The 20,639-nt window shown below is 41.7% G+C and overlaps 1 protein-coding gene across 1 annotated transcript in view; it reads right to left on the bottom strand.

The window, feature by feature from the left end:
• Positions 1–253: 253 nt before the first annotated feature.
• Positions 254–20,639, bottom strand: part of TMEM131 (transmembrane protein 131) — a 101,209-nt gene continuing 80,823 nt past the window's right edge. Inside the window, exons 29-41 of the mRNA XM_030472331.1 lie at positions 20,158–20,343; positions 16,259–16,417; positions 15,083–15,681; positions 12,008–12,183; positions 10,667–10,794; positions 9,165–9,289; positions 8,857–9,015; positions 7,961–8,138; positions 7,501–7,622; positions 7,293–7,389; positions 6,097–6,194; positions 4,755–4,918; positions 254–1,288 (exon numbers count right to left, since the gene is read on the bottom strand). Coding sequence (XP_030328191.1) covers positions 992–1,288; positions 4,755–4,918; positions 6,097–6,194; positions 7,293–7,389; positions 7,501–7,622; positions 7,961–8,138; positions 8,857–9,015; positions 9,165–9,289; positions 10,667–10,794; positions 12,008–12,183; positions 15,083–15,681; positions 16,259–16,417; positions 20,158–20,343 — 2,488 coding nt within the window. The 3' untranslated portion in view covers positions 254–991. The remainder of the gene's footprint in view (positions 1,289–4,754; positions 4,919–6,096; positions 6,195–7,292; positions 7,390–7,500; positions 7,623–7,960; positions 8,139–8,856; positions 9,016–9,164; positions 9,290–10,666; positions 10,795–12,007; positions 12,184–15,082; positions 15,682–16,258; positions 16,418–20,157; positions 20,344–20,639) is intronic.

The raw sequence follows: 20,639 nt of genomic DNA, 5'->3' as shown, positions 1-20,639 counted from the left end.
TGGACATTTTTCCAGCATTTTGCTATCCAGCACATTTTCAACTGGGTGGCCCTGTGTAACCTGAAAATGGTTTCTAGTGCTCCACTGCTACACAAACCCACGCTGCTGAGAAGCCAGATCTCACATGCGGTGAAGTTTCTGTTAACATAAAGCCCTATGCACAGTAGCTTTTCGCCTGAAGCTGCCACTGCCAAGTGGATTCATGCACACACAAGTTTAGAAAATAGCAGAACAGAATTCCAGCAGACAGATCTTGAAAAAAGCAGTATTTATTTTAAAGTACAACCCAAAGTTGTATCTGTAAGAAATGCACAAGGTATCTTGTTTCTTCCACAAGTCTTGGCTGTGTGCATTTCAGTTCAACTTAAAAATGCATTCAGGTTTACAAATGTACAAACAGCACAGAAAGTGTGTTACAGTCTCAACAGAACTTACATTCAGCCATTTTGCTCTTAAGGTTGTGTGTTGATTTTGCTGTTGTTTTTCTTGATTTTTTTCTCTTTTTTTACATTCTTAGAACCTGTGTTAACAAAGACAGCCTTATTTTAAAAAAATACTCTGCATTTTAGCACAAAGTGCCTTTTGATTTTAAATTAGAACTTGGAGGATAACACTGGAAAAAATTTAAAAACCCAAACCTGTACTTTTCAGAAAAGTATTGCATGCCAGGACTGCTTTAGAGTTCAAATTATTTGCTACAGAAAGATGGCAGATGGTAAAACATGAAACCAGGGAAATTGTTGGGATTTACAGCTTCGGCTGCAGTTGGGATTTGTGGCCACACCCAGGCTTTTTCAAGCTTATCCGCAATCTCACACTACCATAGTGCAGGACAGACTTTAAAAAGGAGCAAGTAAGTGATGAAAGCGGGACTGGCGGGGAGGGGGGGAGGGGAAGCAATGACCAGAAACAGCCCGCAAATGATGTTTCAAAAATTTGCATTCAGAATTGTATCATGACCTGGATAAGAGTTCTTTCCTTTTGCTTAATTTCAGTTTTCATGAGGATAGTGTGAATTAGACCAAGGATCTGAACTTCTTCTTCCAATTGTTGGGCTCCAAATTCTCCAAGGATTGTAGGTCTGTCCCATGTCTTCAGCAGGATTGGCAACGGTGGCAGCAGCAGGCGGAGGAGGAGCAGCAGAGGAGTTTTCACTACCCATGAGATCGATGCCTGACAGGGCATTTGCTGGAGTGGTGAAGGGAAGGCCGCTGTTGAGGTTACTTGACCAAATGGAACTGCTGAATGGAGTAGTGGACCACAGGCCACTTGGGTTGCCTAGGATCGACTGCAGTAAAGACAGAGCCAGGTAAGGAGCAGCTTGGTAACTTCTATTTTCACCCTGTTTACAGGCCCTCCCCCCCCCCCCAAAAGAAAGTATCTAAGCAGCAACACACCTGCCATGGAATCCCTTCCAGCTTCACTGCAACATGGAGTTCCAAACTTCCTTCACTAGAGCTTGCCCAGAAGAACCACACTACTAACAGTCACCAAGCATGTCTGGTAACTGAACGGGCTACAGAGTGCAATTACATTACAGGCTTTTAAGCTGTTTTCATTTGAGTCTGTATATCCCCATACCACTACTGATTTAAGCACTACTAGTATCCAGGCTTTAACACACAAGGGCCAGGAAGCTCCAGCTTAACTAAACTAGTTAGAATGAGGTAGATAAACATGGTTCAAGTCTCAAAAAAACAATAAAATTTAAGTTGTAATGGAAGGTAGCAGCAAAGTCTATTCCTTGATCCTTTTCTGGCTGTTTGCAAACTTATCTCCTCACATTCAGGCAAGGGAATCTGTTTAAATTGTACACTTTGGATGAACCTACCTGTGCTGAGCTTCACTGTACCTCCCCGTATTCCCAGTGCATACTTTTTCCCCCCATCCAAAATTTCTCCAGATGAAGGGAGAGGGGATTGGAGAACTGGCCATTTATCACAGAGCTCCAGTAAGTCTGTCCTGGCTCAAGACATCTGGAAGTCTCTGACAAATGGTCATGGTGCAGATGCAGGTGTGCTGCTGCAAGACATCACAAATGCATTTGGGATGCATAGGACAGGTACAGCAAGCATGGAGAACACATGCAGAACTTAACAAGGCCCAGGTTTTGTCAACTATTTTATTAAAGCCCAAACAGTAGCAAGCAACAAGCAGGGCAATCTATCCCATGGTGTGGTGGAAAGTGATACCCGGAAGCAGCCAAAGATGGAGATGAGAAAGGTTAGCATAACTTTCATGCTACTATTAGCACAGAACCTGCTACATGTAGGCTTAGCGCACTACATACCTCAGCGCCAACAGATTTAATGTACATATGCTGTAAATTCAATTTGCAAATATACAGTAAACTTGATACATCCAAAAGGCAGTGGACATGTTGAGTAAGTGCTGTAAGGTATAAACAACCTTATGTTTGGATTTACTGGGTGGAAACAGGGCATCCCTTCCCAAAATCTCTGCCCTCAGATAATGCACACTAAAGGTTAACCAGTATCAGTGTACTCTGCATCTGAAGATGAGAATAAAAATCCCTTTAGAAAAGGAAACAAGGTAGACTCTGAGAAAAAGTGCTCATTCCAGGGTTTTATTTACTCCCCTGGAGTGAAGAGGATAGATAGGCTCTGTCGAATCATACCTGAAACTGGTTGGACACTAGACATTACCAAAGGGTCCACATAAGATCTGACAGTGAGGGCTGGGCAGGGGTTTTCTGCGTACTCAGGGGTTAACCAGGCCAACGCTGTTAGAACTCTCCAATGTCACTTGGAGGCTGAGCCAAACTAGGGGTGTACTGTATTCCTGTTACATAACTACATGGTTATATTTAAGCTACACAAACATTAGGCTACTGAGCCTACAGCAGGAAACACTCATTCTGCTGCTCAGACATCGACCCTAACACATTAAAAGTCCACCCTATTTCCTGATGTGGGCAAGAGCCAGGAACTGTTCTTATGTGTCCCAGAAGTGTGTGGGAGAGCCTAACAGAAAGGCAATTGCTCATAAAGTAGAAGCAACCAGGAGAGGAGCAGCAGAGAAGAGTAACTTAGAGGAGTTCCCTTTCAGGGCTGGTGGAGGGAGGTACAAAGTGGTTGGCAGACAAAACTACAGGCAGGGAAATGGAGTAAAGGGACTGTGGTTAGAAAGAAACTTGGGAAGAAGTACCAGCAGTGCAGCAAGGCCTGGGGGGAGATGGGACCCCAGAGTCAAATGCTATTTAGTACAGAAGCAGAGTTGTGCATAAAGTGTGAAAGCAAGAGGAATAAGGAAGTAGGATAACCAAAATCAACTCCCCAGAAACCTTCCTAGAAAAGAGGGTAACACAGAAACCACTGTGTAAGTGCGTTTTGCAGGAACGGATTTGCTCTTTTGCCAGAAAGCAAAAAGGACAGGGCCATGGCCTGGTACCTGCTCTCTCAACTAGCACTCAGAGCAAGGAAGTGCAGTAACAGAACAGCCAGGTTTTCCTGTTCTGGCTTACTATAAGCACTTGTAAAAAAAAAATCACTATCATTACAAAGGCTTTGAACATTTCAATCCGTTTGCTGCTTCTGGTTTATTAAGTGATCTTCTCTTTGAATAAGCTCCTAAAAGGCTTTTCTCCTCCCTCGATGAAGTATTTAAAAGGAGAGACTGACAATTCTTCTATACTGTTTGTCTGGCTTCCATCTCGATGCTTCCTGAAGCACACTTCCAAATACTTTTTTCAGAAGCAGCAAGGAAATGGGAGTTGGGAGCCAGAGAGATTGTTCTGGTGGTCCTCAATCCCTCCTTCTGGCAAATGCTGAGAAATCTGTCCCCCATGTGACCAAAAAGCAAAACTCCCTCCTTACATAGTTTTAGTGAGGTTACAGCTACAGCTGTAACCACATGACAAGGGCGGGATCAGTGACTGTGTGTCTATAAGAAGCTGTGTGACCTTCTTCAGCTTGTCCTGCCCCCTGCTTTCCCCCACTCCATCTGAACTGCTACCAGGTGGAGTAAGCACTGCCTCTTACTCACTACAAAAGCATTTTCAGAAGACATGATGAAGAACGATTTCAGCTGGCACTGAAGACAGCTGTTGCGGTGTAAGTTTAATTCTGACAGATAGAGGCCCAAGGATGAGAGAGCAGTGCTATAATCTGTGTAAAAGTTGTTTTTTTCCTTCTTTTTTGGCTATACTCAAGATCTCCATCAAAATTAGTGGACATTTTAAAGACTTCACCTTATGCTCAGCCCTTTAGTGTTTTTTCTAAAATGAAAAGTATACATCTGTAGGCTTTTAGATACGGGGTTTTTGACCTTTTGTTAATTTGTAAGTAGGTGCAACACTGGCTTCAGGAAGCAGAACTGAAGTCTGAAAGTTACCATATTGGCTGTTTTGCAACTGTCCCTAAAACTGGAAGCGACAGTGGCAGTGTCCAGCCAGGGCATGGGAGCAGAACGGCTCTTTCCACAATCCCAAAACACGTGGGAATGGAAAACACTTTAAGTGCTGCAAGATGCTCTCGGGAGAAAGATTTTTACGTGAAGCAATTTATGTGAATTCATCATCCACAAGTGAGCAGACTACTCACTTTGTCCAACAACCATGTCAACTTCACTACACAGAAACATGAATACGTGTAACTTCCCTTTTCCTTTATTCTTCCACTGTTGGCTTGGGGTTTTTTCACCCAAATTTAAAAAGCCTTTAAATGAAATCAGATGGTAGAGACAGAACAGGTTGGTAACAGGAATAAAACACTGGATTTGGACTGAATACTTACTGCAGTTGTATGAGTCGGGGAACTTGAGCTTGTTGGCCAGGAGGGTACAGAATCTGTAGCTGAAGGATCCCAGATGGATGATGGAACATTACTGAATTCACTCCAGTTTCTCTGAACATCCTGCCCGTAAGCAGATCGGGCTAAACCAAGTTTGCTAAAAACCTCTAAAAATAAGATGAAATAAAACTGAATACATTACTCTTCCTCTTTTTCCAAGAACTACAGCAGATTAATACTCTTCACAGTTATTTCCCATATTTTTCTAGCAGGTCCTGCTGCAGCACAAGAATTGAGATTAGGAAAGGTCACACACAGTAACACAGACCTCATCTCATGTGTCCTGCACCATTCCTCTTAGCAGGTTAGCTGCAGGTGGAGCAAGCAAAGGTGCTGAAGGCACCTCTCATAACCATAGCACTCGCCTTGCAGCAATTCCCCCCTCCCAGGTAGCTCCTGGTGTGGGAGGTAGCACTGGCTGTGCTCCAGCCCAGGCCCCCATCTGTGTTCTGAGAAGGGGAGGGCAGCACCAGCACTTGCAGTTCACATGGTCCCATCCACAGAGCTGACCCCAGGCATCTTACTGCCGTCCCCCAGAGTTGCTGGTGCTGCGGACTGCTGATGAAGACCAAAGAACCCCCCAGCATTTTTCAGTAAACATACCATTTTTTCAGCAGATGGCATTTTTTCAGTAGACATACAATCCCTTTTACAAATGGCACATACTACATTTGCTTTGCTTATCATCTTTTGCAGACACCTTAAAAATTACCATGCGTCCTCAAACACAGTACGCAAATCTGTGTAAGTAATTACACAGAGCATCCATGCCCTGCAATACAGCCTACCTGCATCAAAGCCCATCTCAGTAGTCACTTATGGAAGGTTTACCCAAATATTTAAATACAGGAATTAATTGCCAGGTTTAGCATGCATCGCGTCATCATGCAGCTATGCAAACATTAGAGGAAAGCAACACGAGGGACCGGCCATTGCTTCCTATACAGCAATGGTTTTAAAGTGCTCAGGTGACCCCTGGCCTGGTGGCACCCTTTTGAGACCTACAGTAAGTCTTGGGGGGGGGGGGGGGGAGACTAAGGAAAAAACAAATATAATTGAAACAGAGAAACTTCAAAAATTAGTATTTCCAGCCAAACTCTCTTTAACAATTTCCACTAACTCTCTGGGCTGAAACACCACCAATTTTCTAACATGCCTTCTAACAGTCATCCTTTTGGGGGGCAGAGATGGGAACGCTGTCTGTACTTAAGACCAGTGGAATGGAGACACCCCCCTTTTTTACCTGTATTTGAATATGGAAAAATATTTGAAAACAAATACTCACCTCCAGTTAAGTTAAAAGAATGGCTAAATGCAGAAAATGAGTTGAGAGGCGTGAAGTCAGGGCTGCTGGGGTTGCTGACAGGACTCCACAAACCAGAACTAAATATTAGGGAGTAACGGGAAAGCAACACAACTCATTAACACAGTACTACCAACAACTTTAACTTACTGATCTAGACACACATGTATATGTACAAAAATGTGTGTGCGTGTGTATGTATTTAACTATATATATTTAATGGTGATAAAGAGTTAGGAAATCAGCTTACTTGTGTTTTAACAAGAGATTTCAGTGAAATACCATTTTCCTGTGTATATACCCACCTTGGTTGATATACACACTGCTATAGGCATAATGCTCTAATCCACAGACTGAGCTCCAACAGAAACCTGAGAGTAGCTCTCTCAATCAGTTTTTCAAAAAACTTACAGGGTCTAAGCTGTAGCACAGATTTTTTGACAAGCAGCTCAGAAGGGTACAAATGCTCCCACTCTGGCTTTTGGGCAAGCTTCTTGAAAACACAGATGAGTTAACTGGAAGCAATGATAAACATTTACAAACCCAAACCAAAATGCCACCCACAAACTTTGCTCACAAAAACAATTCCTTTGCATACTGAAACTTGAATTCAAGTCTCTCTCCTATTCCAGAAAGGTTACAGGACACACTGCTTTTTACAACTGAGACAGCCATGCACTGCCAAAATACGTCAGAAGGACAGCATGCCTTGGGGAACGTAACTGAGCACAGCTGTATTCTGCTCCTACTCATAAGGCAAAGCCTGGTGACAGTTCTGATCTCAGCATTAAAACTGGGAGTGAAAGACACTGCTGTACAGCAAAGATACTCTGCCTGTAAACTATTTCAAGCAACCTTGGTACACACTCCTCAATAACACAAGAGCCAAGCTGATTTCTCAATGTTTGGATGCCCAGGAAACACAAGATTGTTGGGTTACTTGGAACAAGGGGTAAAAAGTCCCCATCACATTCAGAACATCCTTCTCTACTTCTGAGTCACTCTTAAGTTCTACATTTTTTTGCAAGGTGAGAGATGCTGTGCCCAAGCTTTAAAAAGCAGTTTAAAACTCCATAGGAACAGGAATGAATTCTGTCACTACCTTCAAAATGCCATTAACAGCTTACAATATTCTTTTCTAGGGCCCTAGGTACTTGCCTAGAGAATACAAAAATTACCTGTCAGAGCCATCACTGTCAACGACTGTGTGGGAAATGCTCATATTACTGGAAACATCTGTCTTGCTTGGAGAAACCTTTGGTAAACCACTGCCACCTGCAAGAATACATGTATGTATATAAATATATAAAGTTAGATTTTAAAAAATAACAAAAGAATATTCAGGAAATATTCAGAAATATTTAGAATCCAAACTGGTTCTAGTACCTGGGCTCTTGTCATAACCTGCAGCTACAGCAGCAAAAGTGGGGTTACCATTCCTGCCTGGAAGAGAAGCTGCCTTTGCCAGCTTATGTCTGGTACCATTAGGCTGCTTGCTTTTCATTTCACTTAAAGGAGAGGGAAAAAAAAAAAGAAAAAGAAAGTAAGGTTTTGGACTTGAGCAGTTTGATAAAAAAGCAGTAATTTAAGCTAGCATTCATGAAGATGTTAGCAACAGATCAACAGTTCATGTAATTTGCACATTTTTCCAATCTACCATGTTGTCAGAAACCGCAGAGCAATATAAATAGCATGGTAAGACATGCACAGTAGTGTCTGCCAGAAAGCAGTTTCCATGGGAGAAGGAAATGGGTGTGAGAAAAGGGAGATGCACCCTGTGAAGCACATGGGTTCTGCCAGCATTCTGCGCTTGGGAAGTCAGTGGGAGGTACAGATTTGGACTCACTGGCTGCAGCTGCTGTTCACAATGCTGCTGTAGGTGCCTCCTCGTGGCCCAAAGGCAAAGGATGCAGGAGGAGGAGGAGGAGGAGATGGAGAGGCGGGTGTCGGGGAGGGCTGTCGCTGCTTCAGGAAAGCATCTGCGTTCAGGGTTTGCAGAGAGAGTTTATAAAGGTTGTCTGTGGCTGGAAAAAGAAACACAAAACAACTTCCTGTAGTACCTCCGTTAAAACAAGGCTTCCCAAACTTCTGCTATCCCTTCAGTTCAAACTGAGGAATTATGACAAAGGCTGTTCCCATGTAGCAGCTCCTTCTCTATATTTACCTGTCATTATTCACGTTTACTACCTGTTTTCAGAGAGACTGTATTGCAATAAGAACACAGAGATGAACTGATTTGTACAGAAGTGAGTGCTGTGGAGAGGGATGACTTTATGTAGACATGCAATGAAGAGGAAGGTGATTCAGTTCCCCCTCAAGGGACTTACAACACAACCAAAAAGCTTATCGTGGTGTCCCACACTAGCCACTGCATTACGGCATTTTCTCTCTCAAGGACAAATCAGTTAATTAGCTTCAACTTTAGCTCCAGTGGACCTGACCAAGCAAAACCCATCTGCTGTAGAAAATACATTTTGGTTTTAAGTGGCAATTCTCATCTCCTCAGTTCCCCCAGCAGCTTCTGAATCCTGTTCATCACTGAAGAGCTGCAGGATGGCCCATGTTCTGCTCACACTGTTTTCAACCTCCCAAATCCTACCATGTGCTATCAATGAGGCCTACAGCAGAAAACAGGAAGACTACACAGTGAGAAAAAGACAGGGAAGTCTATCGACAGACCAAGCCTACCTACAGATATTCACTGCAGAAGACCAATTCTGTCATCCTCTAGCAATTACTTACAGCTGCCAGCTTTGTGAAGAGGCACAGAGTCCCATTCTGGTGGCGGAGAATCCTTTTCCCCTTCAGAGCTGCTGGTGTTTCCTAGCTCTTGTCCAGAACCACTGGGGAGAAATTTTGCTAATACTGATGGTCTGCTCTCCATTAACTTACTGTTGGGACCTATTAAAACAAGAGAAGAAAAGCAACTCCATGGATAGTAAACTGCACAGCTTCCTTCACACACCAGACGTAGAATTAAGCACTCGAAAGTGATTACAAACAACCAAGCAGAACTCCCGAGGTATTTATAAATAACAGCCTTGCACTACCTCTCGTTTTGGGCAGGTTTCTTGATTTAGACCCATTCGTCAAAAGGTGCTGTGTAGATATCTTGGATGGAAAGGTTTTGCGCTGCTTGTTTTCCGTCGGGGGTGTATAAGATAATTCCAAGGAACTAAATGAAAACAGAGATCCATTTATTTTTAAGCTCTCCAAAGCACTGCAGAGATTTTAGATATAAACATATCTTTTTATATATATATATGCATGATATGGTCTTACAAAAAACTGGTCTCCTGTGGCTTTCTCATGTCAAACTTGTGCTCATCTTCAAAGCTATTCATAAACAGAGTTTTGTATTTCTCCTACACACAACTCCACCCTTCTTAGCCCTGGCTCATCTTCTACCCACACTGCTCCACACATTTATTAGGGCTCACTCACCTTCCAGGAGAAGCTTCAGCCCGGAGCTCCAAGATTACAAAACCTACTTGGTTATATACAGAGCCAGAAAGAGATGGCAACTGCCATTTTTCTCTTCTGCCCGCCTGTCACTCTTGTTGGATCACGTGCTCCTGATACACTATTGCCCTGAATGTACAGGATCATCTTTTAGTCGATGGCACACAACTATTCAAACCCACCACGAAATTCATTTGCCTATACACTGTTCTTTTTCTCCTGCTATTAGATTATGTCTCTCAAACTTTCTAGGGAGGACCTATTTTATCCATTTCTAGCAGAAGAATTCCAAACCAGCTCTCATTGTGGCCTTCAAATACTGTCACATGTAATAAACTTGTGATTCATATGACAAGGGAAAGTAGGTAAGAATAAATAAAATAAGGACGAGATTTTGGCAGGCAATGTTTTCAGAAATTTTGAAGAAAATGAATTTATACTAACTCCTAATCTCAGTCTAGCATTAATTACAGCAACAGGGAAAACAGAAGCCTCACTTTGGTAAAGTTTATTTTTGTAACACTTGGATATCAATCTGTTTTCAGAAAACTATTTCAGAATGAACTAGGTGTAGCAAGACTAAGGTTCTTCATTTTTCCCCTTTCTATCTTCTGCATTCAACCACCTGCCAGTAGGGGAAAGGGCCAGGCAGCGGCAGCAGCCTCCTTTAATAACATATCCAAGACTCATCCGTGATACAAAAAAGTAAATTGCATGGCTGTAGTTTCACCAAGGACACAAGGCTCACATGTTAGTGCTGGCTTACTCTGCCGCCACTAGAAGCTCCTGTAGAAACATTAACCCTATTTTGTGTATGTGGGACCTGTTACAAAAAGCTTAGCATTGCTTAACCTGATTTTCTTCACTGGATTTGGTTCGCATTTATGCACCGTATCCCCGTTAAATAATTTATCATTTACAAGCTTCAGATATTCCCCGATATCAGGAAGGAAGAAGCAGCTGCTTAAAGGTTTCTGCTGTTGGCATTAGCCAGACTGAGAGCCACAGCAATCAAATACACAGATTTTTATCACCCCATCTTCCTTCAAGCATGATGCCTCCCCTACTAAAAAGCCTTTGTTGTGCTTACCTGGTTTTCACATCTACAGGGATTTCTTTCTTGACACTTGTTAGCAGTTTTTTAGTTTTCTGTTTTACTTGGACTGTTTCATTTTCAGGTTTTTCTGGTATAACTTTTCCCTTTTGTTTTTCAGGTTCCTATAAAAGGCATTATAACAACTTGTTACTGTTAATGAGAAGTGAAGTCCCTCTTGCATCACAACATACATAGCATAAGCAGGGCTGAGGAAAGAATGCTATTTGAAGACATGAGCGTTTTTGCAGCATAGAAGGTATTTTTTTTATTCCTTAGTGAGTATACCTATAAAGCATGGTATCTGTTTTTTCCTATTTGGAAAAGGAGAAATGGAAATAACCAGCAAATTAATGTGTTCCAAGCAGATTTGGTGTTTGCAAATACGTAACTCCTCAGGCCATGGCCTCTGAGTCTGCTTCAAAAGACTCACGCTGCACTTGACGTGCACAGCCCTGGCCATCTGAAACAGATTCTTCCACCAAGCAAAGAAGAGGAGCAGCTTCACCACCCGATTTATTAGCTTTTTTAACTGCACTTTTAAGTGCACTGTCAAATAGCCATCCTGAAAAACCAAAGGTGTTTTTCTAATCACCTTCTAACCCGTAACTTTTAAAAGATATTACATGGATTTCTACACCTCACCCCACCCCCGCAGCTAGAATCCCTATCTTATCTTTTCCAAAGTTCAAATTTAAGACATGTCAAAAATTAGGCTTGGTTGTCTTCTCCTTGCCATTACCTTTGCTTTGGTTGGTTCCCCTACCACATGCTTTAGGACAGAACATCTGCAACAACCTGACCACTACACAAATTGTTAGAGCTTTAGTCTATTACCTAGAAGCATGTAAGCCAAGTGAGTAATACAAAGGTAGGGGTATTGTCAAAGGCAAGTCAGTTAACTACCAGCTGACAAGTTACCACCCCTGAATTGACCCTTTGAAACTGCTGAAATGCATGGGTTTAGCCTGCACCTTAATTATTGAGTAAAATTGATGTCTGTATGTTGGCATTTCATTCCGCAAATAGAATAGGCTAGGAGTGTGCAGAGAGACAATTACCCCGATGCTGCTGACAACCGGTGGCTTATTGAAGCCAGTCACTCAGGCACTTTCAGTCCTGACACTGCACGATTCAAGCACGTTCACACTCACAAATGAACAAATCTTATAGAGAAGAAGTGAAGGCAAGGGTTGGGAAAGGTATTTTTAAATTAACATTCTTCCTTTGTTAGGTATTATATAAAAGCTGGGGGTGGGGTGGTGGGAGAAGCTGTTCCTCCTTTAACAGGTGACCCATCAGCTAAACAAGAACCTCCTTTTATGAGCAGTGCCGTACCTCTTTGAGAAGAGGTTCTGTATCTGGGTTGGAGGTTTCAGTTGTGGTTGAAGAACTGTCATCATCTGCCAAGGAATCCTTCAGTTCATCCTCCTGTTGCTTTCCTTTCCCTCTTCTGTCCTTTTCTTCCCGCTTCTTCTGTGGCTTAGCCTTGCGCTGAAGCGTTTTCCCTTTCCCTAGGAAGGTAAGGATGCTTCAGTTTTCAGCAGCGGTACTCAGAGATGGGCTAATTCACTTCATTTTGGAGGTTAACCCACATGATTAAGCCTCTGAAATTCATCATTCGTTACAATACACCAACCATTTACAGCCACCTCAGACCAAATGTGAGCAATAGCATCACACCTGAAGAACCCTGATCTCCACCATCGCATTTATCCTCCTGAGCCCCACTTCCATTGCCTCTCTGTAGACAGTGGGCACCTGGCTACTGTGATTCTTCCCTGCTCTGGTCCTGGCATTCCTTTTAAACACTTCAGAATCCAATTTGACAGTTTAACCATGTAAGACTAGATTTGAACATGAACTGCAGAAGCTGGCACAAGCTTTATAATCCAGACAAATGAAGAACAGAAATTATTAGCACGTTTGTCAGTTAAAAAGAAAAACCAAACCAAACACAACTTGCAGTAAGACTAGAGCAGATGAGAAAAATCACTAATAGTATTTTAGCAAAGATGTATAAAACCCCAACTCCCCAAACCTGAGAATCTCCCACCCGACTATACTTTGTCCCCCTGACGTATTTCATTTTTTCAGAGTAGACTATTCTAAGAGGTATGACTAAGCTGACTGTGAAATAGTTTGGCTTGACATATTAAAGTGTTACTGCATCTCCAAGTAGGGAAAACAATGCATTAAACACTCCAGGGAATGTTTAATCAATTTTCTTGAAGCAATCCCTATACAAGTAAATAAAGCTGCTTGAACAATTACGTTTTTCCCTGCATTTTCTACAGGCTAACTGAAACGTAGCATAGGATATGCTCAAAATGTAGAGGTTTAAGAACCTTCCAAATTAAGGTCCTGGCACAATAACAGCTGTGCCATTTCATCTGGCAAAATGTCCCTCAGGTAAAGTGTGTACCAAAACATAAATTTGCCTTCAGTATTTTGGCAAATACCAAATACATACCAAAGGGAAGTGCCTTCAAACTTTGGGTTTTTTTCAGACTTAATGTTTTCAGTATCAACAACCACAAAAATATTGGAGATAAAATATTCCTTTTAGTGTGAATACAAATAAAAGTGTAAGTACAAGCGGATCTTTGTATGGAAATGTTCTAAAGGTCAGCTTCCAGCTTATTGGGGGGCATTGGTGGTTTGCCTCAGAAGGCCTCGTTCTAAGATTTACTTCAAATTTAGTCTACATTCGGGATTGCTAAACAGTTTAATGTTCCTCATTAGAAAATCTATGTAAAATGTTATCATGACATAAAAATGTAATGTAAAGCATCCGTTTGACAAAAACCTAATCTAGCCTCCAGAGCAGTCTGCTAAGATCCAAGTTTCAGGAAGCTGAGACAGAACACTATGGACATGGGAATCCTGCGCGAGATGTTAGGACAGGCTGTTGTTGTCCAGCAGCTGCTGCTTCTGCAAAAGTCTGTGAGCACAATTCTAGCTATTTAGATAAAGCCAGACAGCAGCGTGCGTATGCAGACCCAGACAGATACTGGAACTTCCACCGTGGTTTTACATTTTTAAAGAGGGCAAATGGAGATGGCCAGGTTTTATTGGATGTGCTGAGCTTTCGTGAGTCAAGTTACGGTTTACAGATACCGCTGGGGTTTTTTTATAAAGCTTGTCCAAAAAGAAATCTACAGGCATAAATCTGATTTATTGAGCTATGATGATGAAGAGGTCAAGAAAACTATCTGAACTGCAAAATGTAACATTCATAATGTATTTTGCAATACAGAATATGTTTAAATATTCAGTATACAACCATGTCAAAGCACAAGTGATCCAAAGCCTCTGTAACAGGAGAAAAAATAGGAATTTATCTGAATGAATGTGTAATCAGAAGAAAGTTGCAAAACAGGAAAGTCATGCCAAAAAGAAGTGGAACGCATGCATTATCACATCCACTCTGAACTGATTTAAGAACTTTCTGCTCATTGCTGCTTAACAGAGTGAAGCTTTCCTCTTGGTGGTACATGATCGTACAGGTGCTTCAGGGTTTATATGCCTTCCCACATTCATTTTCTTAACTTTAATAAGCAACACAGCACCAGTACTGTTTCTGTGCAACAGTGTTGTTAGGAAAAAGTGAAAAATTCATGAGAATTAAACATACATTTATAACTACAGAAGCCTGGGACACAACTGAAATAGCAATTACAAGAAGCAAGATTAGAAGTTCTACTCTAATGAAGGGTTTATAAGAAGGAATATAACTGACATAATTTTGTAAGCCTGAATGTAGGTAATGTATGAAATGTAACATGTTACTTTAAGCATTAGACAACTGAAGAGATGCATAAGCAATTCAAACTAACCTCATGCAAAGATGAACGCTACTTTTAAGCACAGGTGCCATATATTCATTTGCTGGCCCCCTAGCATCAAGGATTTTCTACACCTGCAAGTCTGGGCATGAGGAATTCCTTTCCCAAGCAATACCACAGGGGTATGCCCATGTCTCTCTCTCCTCCTCCTCCCTTTCTCCCCATCTGAGTTTTCCTAACACACTGGGGTAACTTCCTTTTCCTTTCCTCAAGCCCCAAGTACAAACGCTGGAAGTAGGCGCGATGGAAGCCAACCCAAAGGCAAAGGAGTAGCAACTAAAAGCATCTTTCTTCTTCAGAGAGTCAGATGCTTAAACATTCACACCTGCTTTCACCAAAACATTCCAAAAACATTGCATGAAGAATCACAAGCTAGCATTGTAGAGAACATCACTGCCATAAAATAAAGGAAGTGTTCAAGACACAGGCACATCCAGCAGGGCAGGGAACAGCTGAGAAGCTATCACTTTCCATGCTATGAAAACATGACCTTTACAGTTGATTAAATCTTGTTCTGTGGCTTATATAATGAATCATCCTGTTAAAAAAAGCAGAATTGCATTACCTTTGTTTTTTGCTAGTGGAGATGGGGGCTGCTCTGTAAACACATCTGGGGGAGGGGATTCTGGGTGGTCAAAGTCTTTTTCCATAGTTTCTATGAGCCCGGTGAGATCCGAGTCCTCCGAGCTGTGCCTTCTGCTCCTGGCACACTCGCTGTGAGGCGGGCTGAGGAGCGGGAGCTGTGGCAAAGCACCGTCACTCTGTTGCTCTTGCTGCTGCAGCCCAGGTGCGAGGGGTTGCTGGAGGGGCTGCTCTGCCAAAGCTGCTGCCTGCTGCTGCGTCGGCTGCTGGTTCTGCCTTGTCCCCTTGGCTCTTTTGCCTGCGGCATGAGTCTGAGCTGTGGCACCCGAATCCAAGGTAAAGGGGCCCGCGGGTCTGTTCATTGACTGCATGGAAGCTCCTTGTGCTGAAGTCCTGTTAGGTATGCTTGCACTGGGTTTGGATTTGATGTTTTCAGCATCAGGTGCATTTCTATTGCTGTGAAGGTGTGCTGTTGCATTGCATTGTTTATGATTCCCTGCACTGGATCGTGAAGATGAACTGCCTGCTCCATAGATCCCTCTGGATGAACTGTGATTAGAATCTGATCCAAGTGTGTTCAAGCTGGAAGAGCAACAAGTGTTTAAATATACTCTACAATGTTTCCATTCTTCCACATGAAAAAAGAATCACTATGCCCCACAGAAACCTTCAACTACACTGTTCTTGGCATATAACCGACAAAAATGCCTAGCACTTGTTTGACAAGTCAGCAGCCTTTGCTATTTCCTGTGCGCTTGCTCACTGTACATATGAACAAAACTCAAGTACAATGACAGTCAATATGTATGTTGGAGGGAACACTGGAAGGAGAAAGTCTTTTTTGAACCTAAGACACCAAAGGTAGGAACTACTGGCCTGCAGTGTTTCTGCAGTCTACACCTTTCTTTTTGGAGAAGATTAACAGGAAGCTTGACAGGATTTGGTTTTGGTTGGGTTTTTTCCTCTCCTTTTTTCCCCGAAAGATGAATATTTCTCATAATCACAAAATCCATCTTTTTATCCAAGCCATCTTTTTATAAGTAACTGTGAGAATCTTAATTCACTCACCTGTTCTAAAGTATTACTTTCTTATTAGCCCTGTAACTAAAGAGGAAAAAAAGGGGAAAACATTCCACAAAACTCCCAAACATATACTCACTTTCCATCAGATGAAATTCCAACTATTCTCCTGAGATCAAGTGGCCTTCCCATATCAAAGGGAGGGTTTGAGGCCTCAAAGGACAAGCGTCTCCTAAATGGCTCCCAAATTCCTTGAGCTTCTAGATAGGCCGTTCCAATTACCAAGAGAAAGAGTACACTGCAGAGAAGAGAGGCAGTCATCTCAGTATTGCTTAGTTTTGAGCATTTTAGGGTAAATGAATCTAATCACACAAGGCAAAAGGATTGTATTTAGTACTGAAAATTGCATCCAAACCACACCTTTGTCTGATAGAAACATAAAATGCATGAATCTAGCATGATCTTACACATCACTGACACTGAGAATGGAAGCTAGACACAAGTCTCACACGCAGTTGCCAAGAATATTACTCCAAAAGAAAAAAAAAAAGGAAAGATATAATTTAAACATTAAAATGGCTTCCAAGTGGTCAGCAGGTCTCGCAGCTCATGGGTGCAATCCCATTTTCAAAGCAGAGACCCTCTGCAGAGAGTTGCACTGCCGCTCAGAGAAGTAAAATTCCAGAGCATTATTTCAAGGGGTTTTACGACTAACTGCGTCTGCTGCAATACCGTGTTCGAGTTCTCCACTTACATAACGCACTGCAGTGAACTACATTTTTGAATGAAGCAATAAAACCACTGCAGAGACCTTCATCGCACTGCTATCGCTTTCATCTTCTAACAGGTGGGAGGAGACACAGTGACGATGACTAAAGCTTGCCTATTACCCTAGAAAGTTTATGAGAAAAGAACTTTAAATTAGCAACTTCAGTTTCTGTTCTCCCCACTGTTCTGACTGCCAGTTTTTAAGCCAAATGTACGAACCCCAGCATCAATTCACACAAAAGGATGCGATACCTCTTGCTTCATGTTAGCTGAAAGAATCTACTCCAGATACCATCTTTTAACTATCGCCAAAACCACAAGCAACTCTGGAGACCAAGTCAGCTGTTGATAGCTGGTTATCGGTGCTTTTTTCCCCTACCCCAGGGATTAAAAAGGATTCTAGATGCAGAATCAGATGGGAAAAGGTTGGAAAGATAACTTTCATCCAAAATGTTAATAAGCAAGAGAAAAGTTAAAGAAATAGGGGGATTTTTCAGACAAGCTTATATAAACTACTACTCAAAGGAGTAATGCTTGCTTTGGGTGCCATGCCATCAAAAATGGAATTATCTTTGGGATGTAAGGAATAAGACAATCTCTTTCACTTGTTAATTGAAACTTATTTCAATAACAACTAATTATTGAGCCGAACTTAATAATTAATCCATGATGCTAGTTCAAAGTTTTATAAGACCGATACCAACAAGAGCATCACACACACCCTAACCACCATGGTGCTACATAAGCTTGGAACGGAATGCAAAACCTTGGAACAGTTTTGGTGGACTGGGTGGCACCCTTGCCCTCAGCCCCAGGGCACCCCCCTCATGGCATCAATGCTGGGCTCTGTAGAGGTTGTACAGAGGAGGCTGCAGCAAAAGGTCACCCTGAGCTGACCTTTTTTTGCTTCTCCTCCTCTGCCACTCTCTGGGTAAGGACTCCACTCCCTCTGCTTAGGCCAACTCTGGTGTTTTGATGAATGAATATGAGCTTCGAAATGAAAAAATGGAACAAATCTTGTTTTGCATCTTTTTAACTGCCCTTCCTGGTGTTGGGGGGTGGCAGCAGTGGTGGTTTGGGGGTTCTGACTTTCAAAAAAATTATTATTGAAAAGAAAAAGAAAAAAAAAAAGAAAAAAAAAAAGAAAAGTGGAACTAGCCTGAAGTGTTTAGTCATTGAAATGACAAAATAAATTAGCGTGAGGAACACCACACAGTGGGCAGTAACATGGTCTAGACACCCAAGAATTATCTGGGTCCATCCATCTTCCCCCTCCCTCCCCAAGGTTTTATCTGCCCAGTTGGTAAGTTCTTCACAGAAAGGACTGGCTCCTTTGTTGCATTTCTACATATCCTATTAAGTTGGACTTAAAAACTTGGAGCCACAAGTATGGTAACAATCCAAACCACTAGTGATTTAGGGAAGGCAGCAATAAAAACATGAACTAGACAAACTCCTACAGTGTTCATTCCTAGAAATGAAGGACAGCTTCACAACAATATGGAAGTATTGTTTTAGGGGCAACTAAAAAAACCCTATGTGATAGCATCCTAAAAGTCAGAGGCTGTCTACGCACAAGATCCTTGGAATATTATGAAATCCTATTACATCAGGACTCTTCTATAGTTTGCTGCTAAGAAGGAGGTTTTGTACTTGTAGGAAAAAGACACAGTGAGGGAAAGGATTAGTGTTCTGTATTCTTTTGAAAAGCCTAATTAACACATACAGTACATATAAAATTATCCATGTAAGCTACACCTATAAGCTGACAAGCATTATTCCTGCTATCAATATACTAAAGAGAAACTAAACTTAAAAATTTCTAGCAAATGAACAGAAGAAAGCACTTACTCAGCACTTTCCTAAATAATGCAGTATTAGGAAATTCCCTATGTGGATGGAATTTTCCTGTTACTTAGGAAAATGCAGTTTCCTAAGTAACACTGCATTACTTAGGAAAGGGCTGAAGAGTCAGAAAAGAAAATGAAGCAGATTGTAACTTTTATCAGTCTCTAGAAGGAAACAGAGAAGATAAAGAGCCGAACTGAACATCTGTTTAATACAGTGCAGCAAAAATGCCCAAAGCCAGGATCTTATTAAAAAAAAAAAAGAAAAAAGGAAAAGCAGGAATAGTACATGTCTGTGATAATGCTTTGGATCTGCAGCACACAGAAGGAGCCCCTTTTCATCACAGGCATCGACAGCAGCAATCCATCTCGCTCTAAGATAGAAGCGTAACACTAACGAAAAAAGAGAACAGCATTTGTTGTTACTGATAAGAAACAACTTAGCTGCTAAGTGTCCATGCCAGGGCTTTCTCTGGATAAAGGCAGCGAGGAAAAACATCTCACATCCAAGAGGTGAGCAGGGACACGTTGTTTATAACCTCAGATTTCAAATAAATAAAGATAGCTAGAGGCTAGACGAGGAAAATGTGGTGGAATTTTCAACTCATATTTCAACCAGTCATAGTTAACACATGTCTGCTTGCTGACAAAAAACTGCACTAATATGCTACTACGTAATGTCCAAGTGCACAGTGTTGCAAACAATACCCTTCAGTTCTCAGAAATCCCATTATTAGTATCGCCAGTTGCCTGTCACATACAAGTGGTAGCGAAGTTTAATTCACCCAAGGCATCTGCTAAGCTCATTACAGTCACTGCCTCCTATCTCTCTAAAGCACAGTACTCCAGACGGATGCTTAAATTTCTATGGGAATTCACGGTAGCAGTACTTTCATACTTAATTTGATTCAAGTTTGGCTTAATTAATCAAAAAACCTACACATTACCAGAGTAAACAGGAGTACATACATCACTTCAGGAAACAGACCTAAGCCAGAACTGTATTATTTTATAGTATCATAGAATGGTTTGGGTTGGAAAGGACCTTAAAGCTCATCCCAGTTCCAACCCCCTGCCATGGGCAGGGACACCTTCCACTAGACCAGGTTGCTCCAAGCCCCGTCCAGCCTGGCCTTGAACACTGCCAGGGATGGGGCAGCCATTTTGCCCTCGGCCTGAGCAGGAAGTCAGTACTCCTCAACCTTAAACTTCTAGTTCACACTCAATCCATAGAAGCATTTATCTCTTCTGCTTTTTGACCTCTACCTGATGGGGTTTTTTTTACACCAATAATTTACACCAATATAATTTTACACCAATGGTAGTACGTACTGACTACATTATCTCCTTCTCTATAACCTGTATTCGAGCAGTGGTAGCTTGTGCTCACATACTAGTAAGAACATACAGACACACACACTACCTCATTATTCCTGAGATGATTATGTACAGTGCCAGTTCCCAGTTGGGTCTGGGTAGTGCTTCTGCACACGTTGCTAACATGTGATATGGAAGAGATGCATTCAAGATAAATAAAAATTCAGAGCCTCCTGCAGTGACGAATTTTAATTCCCGTATAACTCTGGAAGCAGTGAAATCAGGTGTAAACCTGAAAACAAAGTAAAGCACATTAGAACATTTCATATGAACATATGAAAGTTTGAGGTAATTTATATTAATCATAAATTGAAACCAAACAAACAACTCCACTCATTACTGCCATGACTGGCAAATGTTACTAATATTTGTAACAAACAGCCCTACTAGTACAACTAAAAACCATCCTCGCAATTAGCCTAAAAATATTTATGAGTGTCTTTCAAATACCTCAAGATGTGCTTCACTAAGTTCATATACTTAACATCTGATACTAGATTACCTCTGATACGCCATATGAAGATGTAA

Source organism: Strigops habroptila, chromosome 2 (genome assembly GCF_004027225.2).
Source record: "Strigops habroptila isolate Jane chromosome 2, bStrHab1.2.pri, whole genome shotgun sequence".
NCBI lineage: Eukaryota > Metazoa > Chordata > Aves > Psittaciformes > Psittacidae > Strigops > Strigops habroptila.
Note: the sequence above shows the minus strand (reverse complement) of the source record. Positions and strands in the feature narration are given on the sequence as shown.